Raw genomic sequence first — 19,181 nt, forward strand, 5'->3', positions numbered from 1 at the left:
GGATTGCCGCTGGACTATACACGCTGACATCGCGAGCGAACCTTGTGACATTTGCTGAGAGAAATCCCTACTGTGCCTGACTCACAGAGAGGCCGCGCGCACAGGACACTCTGTGCTGAGCTATAAAAAAGCGCCGCCCGCCGCCGCTGCCGCACCCACCTGTTCTGGTTGTATTGCACGTTCTGGGTCAGGTCCACGTTCAGAAGGATGAAGTCGTGCAGATGGCAGCGGGAGAAGGGCTCCTGGAAGCTGCTGCTCCGTGCTTTACTTGACCATTTGCGCATCCCAATCATGGCGTAGAGGGTAATGTCTGGGACGGCTTCCATGTGCTGTAAAACGTACTTCAATGGCACGTTTCTTTCTGAGCATGGAGGTTCTCTAGAAAAAACGAAAAAAGAGATTGCATTTGAAGAACTATAACCTCACCCCTTAAAGACCACCGTTTTGCAGTGGGGTCTCTGTAAAGAAGTTAGGCCATTAGAGGCAAAGCGCTTCAACGCCATGACATGACTTGAGCTGCTATACAAATGCAATAACATAACAGGAAAGAGGCCGAATAAACAATCATCTCGCTGAACGTACGGTAGGCGCGTAATGTGCGCTTGCTTCAATTCACAAAAAAATGAATATTTGGGCACCATATGGCCAGGTCTGCAGAAGATATATGTGTGTGTGGGGGGGGGGGGGCGAAAGTGGGGGGCTCGCGGGGATTTCAAAATAGTGTTTGGGGCCCCCTTGCCTACAGCTAGAAAAGCCCACCATCACATGTTAACAACATAAATGCACTGATCTGGTGTAGTTTAAGGTGTCAAAATGCAAAATGGCAGAAGAAACATGGTGATATTTTTTGGGGCACAAGCAGTTCAGTTGGAGTTTTCTAGCTGTAGTAGATATGACACGATATATAGCAGAATGGGAGGAATGAATTCTGTGCAACATAGGCAACAGACGTTGGGAGGCAGCTATGTAGTGCACACATTAAAATGGAGGATACATTTCCTAATGCAAATTGCAATGCGTGAGTTCCCGGTTTTTATCATTAAGGCTAAATAACATGGGGCGCCTTAAACTACATTAATCGCCACCTCACAACAAAATGCTGACAGCAGGGTAAAACATGTCTGTGACTATTGAACGCCTTTTGGAGAGGTGTGTCTGGCCAGCGAATGCACGTTTAAAATGGCACAGACTTTAGTTTATGACCACTGCTGATGCACCCTTAGGGAACGTGTGCACATACACATATGTATTTTGATTACACGAGGAACAAGAGTCGAAGTGAGGAAAGTGAAGCTGATGAGACACTAAACATGTAAGACCTAAGAGAAGTATATAGCACACAACACATTTGTATGAGTCCCTCGAGGCAATCTGATCAGAGTCACATAAACAATGCACCGTGGGTATGCTGATTAGCTCAAATGCAAGCCTTTTGCTCCAGAAAATTGTCCTTATTTTGGGACATGGTGTGGCCTATGTGACTTAGCTGACATAGCTTATTCTACATTCAGATTTCAGGTGGGCCTTTTTTTAAGCCTTCATAAACCCACCATAACTTTGTTGGTGTTAGGCCTATAAATACATATGTATATATTTTCCATTGTGCTAGCACATGGCATAGCTAAAATGGTTTGTTTATGGTTGTTTCAGAAAATACGTTTTCTCAACAGCTCTTAAACAGAAAAAATGCCCTCAGTAAAATTACGAGGAAGCCACGAATGTATGGTAAATGTCCGAATTTTTCATGGACAGTTTCATATTTAAAAAAAAAAAAATCTTTGGTTGTGTTTTGAACAGCTTTTAAAATGGGATTCCTCACATGGGAAAATATTTGTGTCATTCAAAACAAACACAATTACTGGCTACAATGCAGTTTTGTGTATTTTTCCCAATTGGAAACACCAACATTTGGTTGCACTGTTCATTCAGAGTTTACACCATACTTGTTCCTGTATTCTGTGGTATTGACATCTATGGTGTTCCACATCACACAGGAATCATCGGCAACCACGATAAAAGGCCAGATGTCTTGTGGTTTCACTCCTAGATCTGCTTGTCGATTGCGTTCTAGCTCCAGGTTGTGGTAAGAAAGCTCTTTGATCAGAAAATGAGCGGCACCTGAAAGAAAATAAATGGGAAAAACATGCTCAAGACACATTTTCTTGAACCTATAAATTCTAAGAGGTGCACAAATACATATATTGTATACATTTCAGTTGTCACTAGCAACTCCATAATTATGGTCAAATGTCTACATTCCAAGAAAATCCCTTTTTGATTTGTTCAGAACTTGTGACATATTGAACCAATGCTCTAGACCCAGGCCTCCAGATAAGGTGCATACTAGGCCTTTGTACGCATGACAATCTTGTAAATAATAACAGCTTTATTATTTTCCTGTGTACATTTACGCACAAGTTTAGAGCAGTGCAAAGGTCAGGTTACTTGACAGAAATGAGAACGCTTCTTTTGATTTTTATCTACATGGATGTAATTGCAAGCCATGGAGAAAAGCCTGTGAAACTGAATTTATTTCTCTGAAGCCTTTCAAAAAAAGTAACTGCACACTGTGATAAAGGGAATGGTTTCTTTCTATTCAGCTTCTGCTGTGTTGTGTGTAGATGCTCATGGAGGAAACAAAAGCACTGTGCAAATTTATTTTGATAGCATTTTAGGATTGTATAATTAATAAGATGGAAAACTAAGTTGGAATTGATAATTAATCTTTTGTAACAAATGTTGCTTTCTTTTACAGTGAAAGCAAGCCGGTATTGCACAGTTGTATTTTTCTGAGTTCATGTTCTGTGTGCATGATCATGCAGAGCCAGATAATTTTCTTATGATTTAATTTACACTCTAATTATAAAAACAGTTTGTAAAATGATGAGTATGCATAGTCTATTTTACATCCATTCAACCTTGCAGTCAATGGGGTACATTACTATAAGTGGTCAGTGGCAGCAGAGTCTTTGCTCAAGAGTGAGTGATTGTCATTAGACCAATCACAGGTGTTATTATCTCTCAAATCTTCAAGACGACAATTAAAACAACCAAAACCTGGCTCTCCAGGAATCTCAAAACAAACAAATGAAAGTTACATTTGCAATTGAAATAGAAACTCAGCAAAACCTGTCCCTGTGATTATCCAGATAGGTATTTAACTTCATGTAGCGCTTCATACATGGTTAGTCCAACATCTTGGCACTGTGATTATTATACCTCAGTTAATACTCAGTTTACCGACCTCTGAAGGATGTTAGCCAATAGGATAGCTCAGCCAGTTGAGTGTGATCTGTGCGTGATCCGTAGGTTTCAGGTTCAAATCCTGGCACAGCCTTTTATCCTTTCGAGGTCGATAATGGAGTGTTGATTGTGATAAATATGTTCTTTATTTATTTATTTATTTATATTTATATAGCGCGCAAGCAGCCCAGGGGCATTGAGGCGCTGCTACTTGTAATAACTTAGTTACATGGTACATATGATAGCGATTGTTGACACATTATGAATAGTACAAGAAATCATACTATTGTTACAAATATTGCATTTGGTCGTATATTACAACATATATGATAAGTATTCGTGCTGATGTGTTGGTCCTTATGTGAAGAGGGTAGTTTTCAGTGTTTTGCGGAAGGTGGTGAGGGAGTCCTCGCCACGGATAGTGGGAGGTAGGGCATTCCAGTGGGTGGGCGCGAGATAGGGGAAGCTGGATCCACCCGCTTTTACTCTTTTTACTAGTGGCACAGAGAGCATGTTGGTGTACGGGGATCTGGTTGGCCTGGTAGTGGAGACAGGGTGGATCCTTTGAGAAAGGTATGCTGGAGCAGTGAAGTGAATGCACTTGTGGGTCAGTGTCAGGGCTTTGAATACGATCCTTTCCTTTATTGGGAGCCAGTGGGCTAGTTTTCTGGCTTCAGAGGTGTGTTCTCTTTTAGCAATGCCTTGGGCTGCCCGGAGAGCATTGTTCTGTATTACTTGTAGTCTCTCTAAGTTTTTGTTGGAGGTTCCTAGAAAGAGTACATTGCAGTAGTCTAGCCTGGAGCTGGTGATGGCTCTGGCTATGTTGGTGCAGTTCTCTTTGGATAGAAAGGGCCTGATTGCGTTGATAGGTTTGGCATGATATGCAGCTGCGGATGCTATTGCGTTGACTTGTCTATCCATGGATAGGCTCGAGTCCAGGTAGACTCCCAGAGTTTTCACAGAATCGGAGACCGGGATTTTAATGGAGTCAATGGTGAAGTGGCTGAATTGGGCATCTAGGTTTTTTAGCGTGTCGGGGGAACCTACCAGGAGGAGTTCCGTCTTGTCAGAGTTGAGGCATAGTCCGTTGTCAGCCATCCAGGCTTGGATGGTGTTGTAGAGGTTGTTGAGGGTCAGGGAGTCGGTGTCATAGTTACCTGTGAGAATGAGGAGGATCTGGGTGTCGTCGGCGTAGTTGGTGTATGAGATGCCCATAGCGTCGAGGATGAGGAAGAGGGGTCGTGTGAAGATGTTGTACAGGGTGGGGGAGAGACAGGAGCCTTGGGTACACCACAAAGTATAATAGTTGGTGATGCGGCGGCTAGGTCAGAGAATACCTGCATCTATGTACAATGCTTTGTCAAAAGCGCTATATAATTTACCATTTGATCATGAGATTAGGTATAGAATGTAGCATGGAGTCCTTGCCCCACTGCACTGGTTTAGGTAGTAATGGCTCCAGGAAATTAGGACTTTCATTAAACATCAAAAGACAATTCTGCTATCGAACCTCAAGATACACACTACAATTCATGTTTGCTTTACTATGTAATTGACTAGGTTTTGTATTTCCAACATTTAAATGTATACAGGAGAGATCAAATGGCCAGACCTTAGAGAAATAATGAAAGGTGTATTCTGTCACAATGCAAAAAGCTGCCGCATGGTAATGATTTCCATACAGTTTTTCAGACACTGGCTGGATGTCACATACATTTTACTCTCTTGCAAATGAGAAAAGTCCTTTTTACTCTCTTGAAATCACATTTACTCTGATAGTTTAAAAGTAGGGAGTAAAATCTTATCTGGAACAGACTAGACCCTTAACAAAAACAAATGACCGGATTGGTTGGTCAAGTTGAACTTGTTGAGGATTGATAGAAAGTATAAACAGAGCAGCAGAGGAAGATAAGGCAACATCCCATTGTAGATTTTGCATTTGGAATTGAAAGAAGCCAATTCCTAGTCTTCATGCCCCAAAATAAGATGGAGGTTTCAGGGAAATGCACTAGGAGAAAGCTATGTTGCCTCATTGCTATATAACCTCTGATGCAGAGAAGAGATAGAACTCTGGCCTTTTAGCTCTTGAAAAAGGATGGGTGTGGGAAAGTTGCTTCAGAGCCTCGCTGCATTTTCAAACTTTGTTCCATGTGTGGTGCATTTTACAAATTAGCAGGCAACACACAATGAAGATTTTACCAAGGCACAAAGAAGAGACATTGCACTGACCTTAAAATATATCAATTCCTTGGAAATGGGCCCTTCCTCCTATGCATTGGTCTATTCTGAGAAACACTAACCCAGAATTGCCCTGAAAAACATTTACTGTTCACTGAGCAAACTTGCAATTACTTTCATTTTTGTCAGGAGAAATCCTAACATAGCAGGATGGCGTTTCTAGGCAGAGAACAATGAGTGCCTGTGGCACGTTTTGGTTGGTTCAATTGGGCCAGGGCATACCTTGTGATCCGAGCTACATGTCACTAGGTAAGGGTTAGAAGAGTTAAGAGACAGAAGCAGGTGAAATGATAAGTGTGACATGTGGCTTCAGTGCAAATCTTGTTGGACCAAAGTGTCTAGTAAGGAGATGCTCAATAGAGTGAGTCTCCTTTAGAACCAACCTCATTATTGTGTGGTGTACGTTCCATCAAAAAAGAGCAATGCGCAGGAACCCAAGAGATGTCCTACATTCCTAAAGGAGATGACATCAGCCCCGAAGTTATATGTCCAATGAAGCGCTGATCTGCCAGGATGCATTTCTGAAGACAGCAGACTTCTTCCATGCCGGGGGCAATCGAGTAGGTCCTCACTGCCAGAGAAGGACTAAAGGAGTGTGACATGCCTGTGTTCTATCCGCTGAGAGTAACATGCATACAAGCCACACTGAAGATACATCCAGAATACACAGCAGGATATGAGACGTGCAGTATATAAAGCGTACACTCAACCTCAACATATAATGAATGTTTTTCATAAAGGTATATCACGCTTAAGTTCATCTTTCTGTTCACACCTTGTTACTCCGCTCCACATTACTTTAATCTATTATATCATAAATATTTATGATTGATATAGATATCTGCCCACACATGAATGATTTTCTTCTTTGGAACTCTTGCATATTTCTTCACGTAGATGGTTGCATGGTGAGAGGGTGTAAGGTTCCACAAGAGGCAGCAAAAAGGGGCTGTAAGACATCTGACCTTAAGGATTCCAGACTGATAAACAAGGCGTGTAATAAATTGCAAAAGATTTGGGAGCAGGAGACCTCCCGATACCCTTTGATGGCTGGACATGTTTTGCTTTCTTTGTGGAAGTAAATGGAATTTTCGCAACCAGGGAAGTGTGAGTAGTCAATCAGGTGGCAGGAACAGCGGGCGAGAATACACATTCTTCGCCTGTTCCAGCCACCCAAGGACCTCCCACGGGTGGTGGCATTTTTTACATTTTGCCCATGTGGGGTGGCAAAAGGGAACCTCTCCCTGTTGCCTCCCCACCCTCGCCAAAACAATCCAAAAAATCTTCCCCACAGCTCCTTCCCTCCCCACTTAGCTTTGTGCTCGGGTCCCGACATTCCTCCCGCTCCTGGTCTCCATAAACATGGAAAAGGGACTTTTCCCTATGGCGGCAGCCATCTTAGATATTTTTTTTACCCTCTGGAGATTGGCGTCGATTGCGCACCAATCTACGGAGGAAAAAAAATAAACAATTCGCACCCGGTTAAACCCGGGTTTGTGAATGGTTTTCACCTCCGCTGTGGATTCATTAGGGCCTACTTGGGCTCGGGGTTGTTAAAGGCCATGTCCGCCCCCCACAGCTGGCTGAAAGCCATGATGAAAGAGGAGTGATACCCATGGGTCTTTTGAGTGACTGGATAACACACATGTATAGGCATGCATACGTCTCTCACCTGCACATGAGCTAGTGTATCATGAGGTGCATGTGGACATATTTTCGCAGAAGTAGTAGTAATGACTCCATCTTTGGAGGAGAAAAAAAACAAATCTACAATGCAGGCAAACATAGCAAAATTACATATTGTCTCATCTGTCATACTCCAAGTGATCAATGTATGGATGGCAGGCTCCCCTATGCGTGTCGGGCCCAGGGACTGCAGATAACCCGGAGCTCTTGCCATGGACATCTAAAAAGACTGACATCTCGTTTTGACTTTCGTCATGTAAGGTCGAACCAGAGGTGCTTATGGACCAAGAATGCTTTTACTTTAGGTGTATGGATGTCCACCATGTCAAAGTCTACTCAGGGGTATTGCACTTCACTTGTGGTGAGGCAGGTGGAGAGCCTGTCAGAATTGTATTAATCAATGTGTACTGAATTACCAGCATGGTGAACTCGTTCTTGGTTAAATGTCAGGTAATTCAGTCAGAAAATGAACAAAACACATTGTATAAATTAAGATGAAAAATCAATTGAAATTCCAGTTCCTTACCTACTCCAGCACTGTTGAACATACTTGGAAGGACCAGCATTATGTGGTTTGGCCAGTATTTTTTATATATTGCCATTTCATACTCTTTGACAACTAAAACGTGCAAGTGGCCAGCTCCGTCCATCGCATGATACAGGTTGAAGAGTCCATGCTCATGCCGACCAGTTGTAGGGGTAAAAATAGGGCTCCTTACATAATCCACATTCTGCTGGGAAAGTAAGAAGAAGGCATTGTTTATACGTTCCAGGTTACCCAAAACAAATCTACAACAAAGCAGACCCAAGAAAAGTTAGAATGTGAAACACAACACCCCGTTCAGAATCTTACCTTTATATTTTAAACAAATCTTTTTTTAGTTCAATTTCACATAGCAGTGTTACAAATGATATGATAGGCTATTTATAACACGCTTAATACCCAGAGTTTTCTAAGCAGGGACGCAGGGATCGAACCTGTGTTGCTCTGCGTCGTCTTGCTTCCAAGGCGAGCACGTTGCCCCTGAGCTATTCTCCCGAGACTTTTAATGAAAGACGTCCATTAAATCCCAGATGCGCCATAGGAACAAGTGCTCATGCTGCTTAGCCGACCAACGTCAGATCGATGTGGTCATCCAGGTCCTATGCCTTGCGTGCCTGATGCAGAGTTGGTTGGATTGGGAATCACTTGCAGTTCACCTAGTTCCCGGGGAAACCCCAACACACCACAGAGGCCATAAAACACAATCAGACTTAATTGCATCGACAAATGAGGTCCTCTAGCTAAAATGATGCCTCTCCTTCGTTCAATCATGCCTGCCACCCTGCATCTCAAATAAAACTCAACCAAAAATATTCTCACTGACATCAACCCACACCCTATGTGTAAATCGGGCTCTCGGAACTGGCAGTATTGGTCTCCCCCACAAACACCCCTTGCCAAATCACCTGTCCTTCAAAAGACAAATTACCAAGAAGACACACACAGCTTGGTGACTGAAAAAACCATAACTACCCTTAACCAACTTCCAAGTGACAATCCAGGCTACCTTACCATCTCAACGGATCATGGGCAACTCCTTACAGACCAGCCTGCCGGAAACCACTTTGTCCCCTGTGAAGTTAGTATTCTACACTTTCGCATTACTGATTTAAGGCAAACAAAAGAAGAACCACAGCATAGAATCCTCATCAGAATTCACAGGCTTCCCTGGTAAGCACACAGTAAGTTCAAAACAAGCTGTATTGCTCAAATGTTAATAGCTTTATGTAGAAACAGATCACCCAATACTCACAATTCTGAAAAAATAAAAGAATTCAAACTTCAGACCCTGCAACAGCTCAGTCCATCCGGCCTACAATTCGAAAAGGGGCTCAAAACCCACCCTTGAGAGAGTATCTTCTGCACCAGTAATGAAGTGATGGACATCTGGCTTCAACGGACACAGTATGTTGTAGTTCAACAAGAGAAGCACCATCTTTAACGAACCCTTCACCACTATGGGCTGACATCCGTCATCACTCACCTATTCCTCCACACAGGTGGAGATATCCTGCTGCACTATACACCAAGCATACTCTTCCCTAGTTTTCACTTAAATACATATTTATAAACATAAAAATAAAATAATTACACATTACTTTATAATGTTTTCAATTCCAGGCATCGATTATCTAAAACTCTCATGACAATCAAATTCAGAAATGTGTTCACAACCGAGCTTTTGCTCAGGACTCAAATTTCTACAGCCCCAAAACATCCACCACACAGACCCATTCCATGGTGACTCCCCATGGTATCCCCTTGAGTCTCATGCGGGACATTCGGCCAATAATCGATAGCCGGCCTTTTCCTTCAAGTCGCCACCTATCCCATAGCAGAGCTTCTTCCAGGTACCCACTTGCTCATTTCCCGAATCCATTTGTCAAATTATTTTTTTCTGTTCCAAAATATCTGGTGTTGGACACCCAGCCACTTAGTATTAAGATCAATGCTATAACTTAACCCATTTGCTTTATTAAAATCAATACTAAAGTACACATTTTAGGGTTAAGTAGATGGGGTGTCTGGGCTTTCTATGCAACTCCTGAACCACCTCTCAAAAAGATTGTCCAGCAATGCAAGGCATTGACTACCAGACTGCAACAGGAAAGGTGTGGCGGAGCACACACCATGCCAAACGTTAATTGTATTGTTTGGGCTATGGGGTGGTTTGAGGCCTGTGGCGGCTGGAAAAGGTCAGAGTGAGTGGGATAGGGAGAGAAGGATGGTAAGAAGTGGGCTTCACAGACAGTTTTGGGCGGGGTGGGGGCGAGGGGACAGGTAGGACAAAATGTGGATAGGGTGGGGGCACATGGTATGATGCACCCAGGAGGTAAAACCCCCATGGTGGAAAAAGCAATTCATTTCCAACCCTCCTAATGCATGTCTGTAAAATGTGCATGAAATCTGCACTTTTGTTCCCACACATGTTTCAACTCGAAGAACGCTCTGGGCAAACCCAATGTGCACACTTTAGAGTGAAGTAGCTTGTGTCTGGTATTGTAAATTGATCAGGCTTACAATGTGTATTAGACACGACTTATTTAACATGCTAGATCTTTCACAAACAGAGCCAGCTGCCTCAATTCCTAGGCATTGTTCCCATTTCACTTTAGTGTTCATGTAATCACGAGAACCCAGTGATGCCTAGGGATGCAAAGGACGGATATTTACTGGTGACATGTTTTCCTTCCCCAAACAAAGGCCACTGTTAAAATGGATTTTTAAAATCAGCCACTGCGGAGAGGATTTGACGAGGCAGCCATATTTTTGGTTAACACCGAAGACACTGAGAGGTTAGAGAAAACCCAATCAAGGTAGGTGGCTGAGCAGTCACGGCTCAGTCTCAGGAAACGTGTCAGAGTGGTCTAGGACTACAGAGAGTCTACACAGGGCAACACCAATAATTCAAGTTAGACAATAAGTATATGAAAATATAAATACTTATTAGGCCTTAATAAAAACAATGAGCATAAAAATCATAGGTAAGTATTGTACTCAAAAAAATATATATCACATATATATACATTCACCTTTGGAGATAATAACAGATACCAGTAGTCAACGCGTAAGTAGTTAAATGCAGGAAAACAGATTAGAGATAATAATTACAACCCAGTTGCCGCGGCATTATGAAGTCTACCACTAAGATGTATGGGGCCTTTTGCCCAAAATTCACAAGCTCCATTATGGTTTCTCCAGGGAAGGTATTTCAAAACTGATGCAGTGGGCTATGGTAGTGATTGAAAAGTTATTTAAAGTAAGTTCAGTATTTACTTCAAAAAGTTATTTAAAGTAAGTTCAGTATTTACTTCAAAAAGGGTAAGGACCCCACTCTATACTGTTCTAAAGGAAAGCCTTAAGACAGGATTCTTGACCCAGGTTCGACAGCCAAAGGCCAGGCTATAGGGAGTTTATGGAAAAGGGCTCTCCACACAATGTTACCCTATGCGAGACGGGCTGGGGATGTAGAAACAGTTATGTTAACTTACTCCCCTGACTCCTATTCTACCGGGTGAGACTGCGGGGCTTCCGGAATTCGCCGGGACTCCAACCCTTTCTCCTTGGTTTAGATGAAGGGAATCCACGGGTTGCGGTTGCAGAGGTAACTTTTCGTATCAGGATCTGGTTGCGGTTCTCACCAGACGGTTCTAGGCAACTTCTTGAAGATCAAGAAAAGATGCAGACCTCAGCAGTGCAGACTCTTCAGGACACGTCACAGGAGTGCAGAAGGATGGTTCCAGCAGAGGTCACCATGGTATGGCGGCGGCAGATGAACTTCCAGCAATCAACACAGAAGCTGCCCCAGCTGTGCTTCCCTTGTCGTGAGAAGGCTGCAATTGCGGGAACAGGTGACTTATGGCATAAGCTGAAGATCCTCAGAGATCCCAAGGCTTGGCTCAGAACAGCGATGGCTGCAGCACTGTAGCCAAAAGGGAGTGGGCAGTCCACTATGTGGCACAGGACACTTCTGAAAGCTTCCAAGGCATGGATCCATGAGCAGGTGTCAAGACTGCTGTTCCTACCAGTCCAAGGGTCGAAGCCCCTATGAGGGTCTTCTGAGATCAGCAGTGTTACAAATTAAAGACTTCCATTAAATCCAAGATGCACAGTAGGAACAGGTGCTCATGCTGCTTAGTCGACCGACGTCAGATCGATGTGGTCATCCAGGTCCTATGCCTTGTGTGCCTCATGCAGAGTTGGCGGATTGGGAATCACTTGCAGTTCACCTAGTACCCCAGGAAATCACAACACACCACAGAGTCCGTGTTAGGCAAGATTGTATGCAGTACCCTTAGGGTGCACTATAACAACCCTGACCAACTGGCAATAGAAACCCAACCTTTGGTATAAGTCTGCACTACACAGGTTGGTAGCATTTGGAGCAGCCAGGCTTATCTCAAGAGGGGTCAATATGAGCTGTAGGGGAGTTACACAGAGATTCACAGTGACAAGTATTCAAATAAACTCTTACAGACCAGGTTTCTTGATAAAACAATTATTAATTAGAATAAGCCTTCTGTTACGCTCACCTGGTAGTCAGTTGGTCGTTGGTGCCCTTCTCGATGGCTCCCTGGTGTGGTTCTCAGTGTCGATGGGATTGTGCCTGGAAATGAAGACTATATTAGGACTGGACGACCAAGATAAGTTTTCCCCCACCTCCCTTGTGTTTTCAGCCCCTCCGGGTTCTCTTCTCACCTGGCTGTCGGAATTGGTGAGCTCTCCGTCCTGCTCTCTGGGAAGGGTCGCGTGGTCTTTTGTGGGCGTCCAGTTACTTCACTGACTGCGGCCCTTGTAGTGTCTTTCAGGTAGGTCTTATTGCGATTGATGGCGTTGTTATTCTTGCATGCTTTTTCTCTGTTCTAAAATGTCTCTTTTTATCTCCCTTAGGTGCGCGGAGTGTCCGCTTGGAGAACTGGGTAGGCTGGTTCTCACCGGTAGATGATGGCGCACAATAGCACTATGATGCGGTAAGGTGGCGCTTTGCGCAGCGCAGCGATGTCTTGTCCTCACTGACCTGTGCTTTCCTCTTTTTTGTAGGTCGCTGTGTGCTCCCAGCGCATATGAAGTTCCGGAGCTATGCCTGTCGAAAATCAGCCAGCCAGGTAAGTCTCTAAGGGCTTTGTGGTTGTAATGTCCCTTTTACCTACTTTAATAATGTCTTTCTCCTTTTTATCAGGTCCTTCGATCCGGGCGGCAAACTCTTCAAACGGAGCTGCCCTGGAGCTGCGAGCAGTGAAGAATGGAGATTACATGTAAGATTCTGCTGCTAATGATGTTCTTTGTTTTCTGCAGGTCTGGAATTCGTCAGGCTTGTGAGAAATCTGGACACAGTGAGCGGCATGTTGCTAGTAGCAAAGTAACGCAAAGCGTGTTGTCTTGTTCGGGTGTGGTTTAAATAGCCACTGCAAAGTAGTCCAGGTAAAGTAGTCCCTAGGCCACCACACCCAAAACACTAGACCGCATAGCTTGGTTCTAGGAATCAAGCTATGTGGATGCCTCCACGTTGGCTGAAAGCCCTAAAAAGTAGTTCCACAAGCCGATGTCTATCTCTGTTTATGAGCCTGGCACCAAAGGCGCCAGGACTGACCCCAAGAGGGCCTGAGAAGTGGATGCCAGGCCTTATAAGCGATCCGAGTCCTGATTCCACCTGGCCAATGGGCTTGCCAGTGGGTATCAGGGCTGAGGGTCATGAAACCTTCTTCAGACGGGAGCAATATAAAACACCACACAAATATACTTAAAGAATACACACTTAGCTATCTAAATCAGCAAATACCCATTTGGGATGACACACAGGCACTACATACACCCTCAATAGCTAAGGTGCTGTTGACATTAATACATCACTGTTGCATTTAGGATATTCTTAGGAGTAGTGTTAAAGAGAAGAGAGTTCAGAATGAAACAAGTATTCACACAGATATTCTCAAGCAGGTAAGTACTTTCAATGTAAACCCCCAATGCAAAGTCAGTTAATCCTTTCCTGGAAGGAAGGCAAAACACATATTCAGCAGAGAGAAGAGTCATTCAGGGAGCCTAGGCCAGCCAATGTTAAGTTAGCAAAAGTCAATGTGAACTGAAGCACTTCTTGCAGGTAAGTAGAAAGTCTTTTCCAATGTTTAAAAAGTCTTGGTAGAATAGAAGAAAATCAAAGTAGGGCCAAAAGCTGATGAGGCTTGTGAAGTAAAGAAGCTACAAGCAATTCTACCCAAGCAACCAAGCAAGTCTCCAACGAGGACAAGTGGCTACACAACAAGAGGTAAGTTCTCTTAGACTGTACAGTACCTTTAGGTTGAAGAAAAAGTGCAGCAGATGACTACTGTTCCTGTAATGCTCTGCAGATCTCACTGTTCCTGGGCCACAGTCTTGGGGACAAGAGGGAGGACTTCTGGGGACTCCCGCACTGCAATGGGACGGTCATCGCTCGCAACCGGCAAACTTCAAGCAAGTGGCTGTCCAGTGTTTCAGCTCCTCGCGTCTACCGCAAATAGCAACACCGCAGTTCCTGGCTGTTGAGATGGGCTTTCCTTGCTTCTGGGATCCCGCACTCTGTTGAGGGGGGGTCAGGCTTGGTCAGTCCTGCTTCCTGGGAATCCAGAGGATCTTCCTGGATTTCTTGGCCAGCTTAAAAACAACTCAAACAAACTGGTGTTCCTCTCCCTGGCTATCCAGTTCCAGCAGCGACTGCATTGGATACTCGACCAGAATCGAGAGGATGTCCAGGTGGCTTACTTTGGAGTTGATTGGTCCCACCAACTCAAAGGGAAAAGTCGTCCTTGCAGGAGCTTCTCTGTCAATACGAATTTGGAGTTTTAGCACAGCAGCAGGACTTCACCGGGCAAACCAACGGTCCAGGATTTGCAGCAGGCGTCCTCTTCAAGTTCTTCTTCGGATTCCTTCGTCCAGTGGTCGACTCTGCCTTCCAAGCCAAAAAGCCTCACCTTTTATGCAGCTTGCTCCCTTTCATTCCAGCCCAGCTGTCAGTCACCCAATAGGATGGCTGTCCTTGCTGGACAGTCAGCCGGCCAATCACCACAGAGTGCATTTGGGTCCTAGAAGACTAAGCACAGGGAGTTTCGGGCATCTCCCTCACTTCCTGCCCCCACCAGACACCCTGGAGCCAGAGGCGGGTTTCACTCGTGAAGCTCGCCAAAGACAAAACGAACAAAGGGACCAAACCTGGTTTGGCGCACAGAGTAAATCTCAACAAGGACCTTTCCACAAAGAAATGGCGAACAAAGAAGACCGGGGCCATTTTGCCAAAAAAGGCACCCAGGGGTGCTTCACCATGGCTGCGAATGCAGCCCGCAGTAAAATCCCATAATGGTAGTAAAAAGTAAACCACTGCCACCAGCCATTCAGTGAGGAAAGGGTAACATAGAATGGTTACATGAGAAGCTAGACAAAGGGGATACTAGGTAACCCCTCCAGCACCCTATTGTAAGATATTGTGTGCTGGGTCTAGAAAGTTACAAATGTAAGTAAAGTCAATTTCACTTTACTACTCTTGGAAACAGTAGTTTATTCAAGAGAAGGTATTTAAACATTAAGAGGAATCTGAAAGACTTCTCTGTGACACTGCACTGAAGGTGCTGTGTGTCACCATACAAAAGATGATGCCTATGGAGTTTGTCCCACTCCAAAACCAAAAGAAGCACAGAGTCCAAATCAGATCAAAATACATGAGAGAGTGAGAAAAAGGTCTCACCCACTCCAGGATAAACAATCAAAGTCCTAAAGTCCAGCAAAAAAGCTGAGGGTCTCTGAGGTAGAAGGGAAATGACACAGAAAGGGGAATTCTCCCTAACACCAACCCCACTAACAAACTCATTCTTCGGCATACACCTCTCAAACTCTAAACTAAACACAACCATACCTCTTCAGCACAGCAAATAAGCTGGTCAAGTGGCACAGCGAGTAAAGCGCTCGCTTTGGGGCCAAACTCAGCCTTTCACCCTTCCAAGGTCGATAAATGAGCACCACACACCGTGGGTAATAATAAGCAGCGCTCAGATACCTGAGGGTTCGTAGCGCTATATAAGTGCCAAATTATTATTAAACCGTATGCACTTCACTACACCGCAACAACGACCACACATAGCATCGCACAACAGCACATGACGGCTACCGACCGAAAATTCACACCTATGCTCAGCAAACGGTGTAAACCGAACTGAAGCTGCCAACAGCACATCACAGCTCTCTTGCTCTTTTCTCCCGTCCAGTCCTACTAACATACCCCCCACCCCACCATACCCTCCTACTGATCCGCTAGAGCGCCAAATGACAACGCAGGTAGTGATAGTGCACTGTATAAAAATCTTTGACATGTCATAACATTCCCAGTATGTGCTAATATTCTTACAGACTGAGGAAGGGGTAATTGTCACTTCAGATAATGACCCATCGAACTTGTTATTATCCCACAATAATAACCACCCTCATTCTATGAGGCTATATTATAAAAGTGTTCATGTGCCCCCTCATCCTAATATGTACATCTTACACACAATCATTTTTAATTCAACAGTTATTTACGCAATTCGTCAGACAATTTCCTTATCTGAAGACTGTGTACATTGTGTGATATATCAGATAACAGCTTTTACGGTTATACAATGAAATAGGGTTGCCCTTAGCATCTATTAGAATGACAAAAGACACACTAATATCTTTAGTATTATTTACTAAAATAGTGGATTTTTATTTAAAGCTTTCTAAGCCGATACTGAAATCAAGAAGAACACAGATCAATCTTGGAAAGGCACAATATGAAGAATGTTTCACAAAGAATGACAACTTGGCCTGGCTGAAGTGCACAGTTTCACGTACCTTGTCTGTGACGAGTGGTAATCGCATGCTTTCCAGCTGGCCGCCAGGTTGATTGAAGACAAAATGGTGTTCCTTTGACTTGGGTATTATAAAATGGAGTTGGATTTCTTCACCGAGCATCGAATAGGAAAATGCAAAAGCATGCAGAGTGGACTCATAAAGCTGGAAATTAAATGCAAGTGGTTCTTAAAGCATAATACTCTTTTCCCATCAGTAACAAGTCAGCACCTTCATGCATTTTGACCTCTGCTGATAAGCGTGCAGACAATGGCTGTATCGATCACTGTGAACAATGTACAGTATAATATGATCAGTATATCATCACAAACCTCCTTCCTTGGTCATCTGGCTCTCCTCGCCGGACTTGCCCCAAATCCTGATGACGTCTTTCTCTCTTGTCAGGCCTTCGAATAATTTAACCGGTTGAAATTTGGATTTTGTTCTCAACGCTCCCTTCCCACATACTAGTAAACCTTCTGTTTATCGCCTAAATCTTCACTCGACTGATGCACTGTACCATCTAATGTCCAATCGTCACCCAAAACCTATAACTTAAGATGCATTGATTTTCCTAATTTGCAGCCTTTCTGACTTTGCTCTGCACTCTGGCAGGCATGTTGATCCTCCATCCGAACCTAACCCAACAGAATACCTTACTAGCATAAAGTACTGGCAAGATGTCTGGAAAAGTGATGGGGTAGGCCATCTCTTTGCTAGACATCTTGAAAAAAAGGTGCCGTGAGGGTGGGCTTGGCGACCTGCTGTAAGAATGTAAAATGGCTCCCGCACCAGGGCTGTGTTCGTTTCCTGCATGCATGGTCTGCTGACCAATCAGCATGCCAGCTCAGGAAAGGGGAAGTGGTCACCCCTGCACAGTGCAATCTTTATGAAGGAGATGCATTAGAAGCATTCTTCAGCAGAACCTATACTAAGACATGAACACTGGTATTTTGATTCACTGACTTCTTCACTAGACATGGATCTGACAGCCACTTATATTCTTGCCCTTCTTATGCAATTAACATTGTGCACAATATATTCATCTCAGTAACACTGAATGCCCTTTATAATGTCATGTGGCATACTGCATGTTTCAGTGTCTTTACAACAGTGATAAGAGTAACGTTGTCTGAGCATTAGTGAGAAGTACATTTATTTAGGTATTACTTTTTGGGTTTTAAAAATAGAGGATTCCCCTCACCTGATTTTTAGCTTATTCTTGGCCACTTACTGTTAGGAAAGTTTCCTCTTGCACCTTTCCTTCCATTTCTATGGAGCCACAAACGTTTTGCTTTTATTTTTGTATCTGACCTGCTCTTTTTACAGTGCAGTGAAACCTTACGCTTCACTACACTGTCTTTTGCTCATCTGTTATGGAGAAACTGGCATGTCCTTCCAGCTGTCAGTACTGGGAAACATTGTTTCCCTTAGTCTAGTTACCTTTAGTAACTTTTTACCACTTCTGGTAGTTTTTATCATTGTACAATGCATCTTACAATGCAGTACAATGGGGTACACCTTTTGTTTTACCCCAGACTAACACTAAGAGGTTTTTTGGTTACTCTAGGTGTGCTAAAATGGACAAGCTGTTAGCAGCAGTGACTTTTTACCATTTTATGTGGATTTCGTTTTAGCCTTACCGCGTTTTGCTACTAACTGTGGCTAGTGGTCAAACATGGCGATGTCACAAGGTTTTTCGCTTGGCCTTTGGCCATCTTGTCTTTTAGCCTTCTTCCTGGCCTGAGAGGCCAGGAAAATCCTTATATGGACTTCCCGTATCCGGGAAAGCAGAGGATTTGTCCTGCGAGGGAGCTGATACCCTTGGAGTGGAGGGAACATCCATTCTCAACATCAGCTGGGAGTCGTACGAAGAGGAGCCTTTGGAAGTGCCCCAGGACTGCCCTGTGGCTGACCAGCTCAGAGTTTGGGCTACCCTGCTGCAGACGTCGCTGTTCCGAGTTGAAGGCTGGAACTTGGGGGATTCTTAGCTTGTGCAACAGGACTTACCACTGAATAATGTTCGTTGTCCTAGCATCAAGGTGACCCGAGATAGGAGGTAAAGTCTGACCGCAGAAAATGAATCCCTTTGCGTTGCCGTGCATTGGTGGCCGTCGTCCGAAACTGCTTACCTTAGTCCAGCCCTGTCCTGAGAGGGGCTCTGCATCAAGTTCTTTTACATGCCTTCAATGGAAGATCTTTCACCAGAAATAGTCCACAATCAGAGAACTGCTTGAACCTGCAAACCCTGGGATTCAAGGGCTGTGGCTGACGGCATGAAGAGCGACCTTGGACCCTGTTCAACCGACCTGCCAAGTCCTGTGAAGAATCAGAGTACGGGGGTGAGTTGTAGTGATACTTACCTGCAGCCCTAACTCTTTTAAAAGTTTTGATCACTTTTAGAAACTGCTGCATTACTTTGGCTTTGCCATTGCTTGTTCACGCAAGCACTCCGAAAGTTGGGAATACATTTATTAGTTAGATTAACTTGTCCCCTAACCATTGGAACTGTTCACTGGACCCCAGAGACCCTACCTTCATTTTTTCCAGCTTCACAAAACTGTATGGAACTTTGCTGAACCTTTGCGGACAAGGCCCCATACATCTTGGGCATGGACCTCTGAAGTTCGGATTTATT

At 44.0% G+C, this 19,181-nt stretch overlaps 1 protein-coding gene across 2 annotated transcripts in view; it reads right to left on the reverse strand.

Moving 5' to 3' along the window:
* Positions 1-19,181, reverse strand: part of GREB1 (growth regulating estrogen receptor binding 1) — a 627,979-nt gene that overhangs the window by 74,861 nt on the left and 533,937 nt on the right. For both annotated transcript variants that reach the window (XM_069605957.1, XM_069605956.1), the window contains exons 26-29: positions 16,547-16,708; positions 7,694-7,898; positions 1,944-2,118; positions 160-378 (exon numbers count right to left, since the gene is read on the reverse strand). In XM_069605957.1, the coding sequence (XP_069462058.1) occupies positions 160-378; positions 1,944-2,118; positions 7,694-7,898; positions 16,547-16,708 (761 nt within the window). The remainder of the gene's footprint in view (positions 1-159; positions 379-1,943; positions 2,119-7,693; positions 7,899-16,546; positions 16,709-19,181) is intronic.

Source organism: Ambystoma mexicanum, chromosome 4p, assembly GCF_040938575.1.
Source record: "Ambystoma mexicanum isolate Mex_15411 chromosome 4p, UKY_AmexF1_1, whole genome shotgun sequence".
Classification (NCBI taxonomy): Eukaryota; Metazoa; Chordata; class Amphibia; order Caudata; family Ambystomatidae; genus Ambystoma; species Ambystoma mexicanum.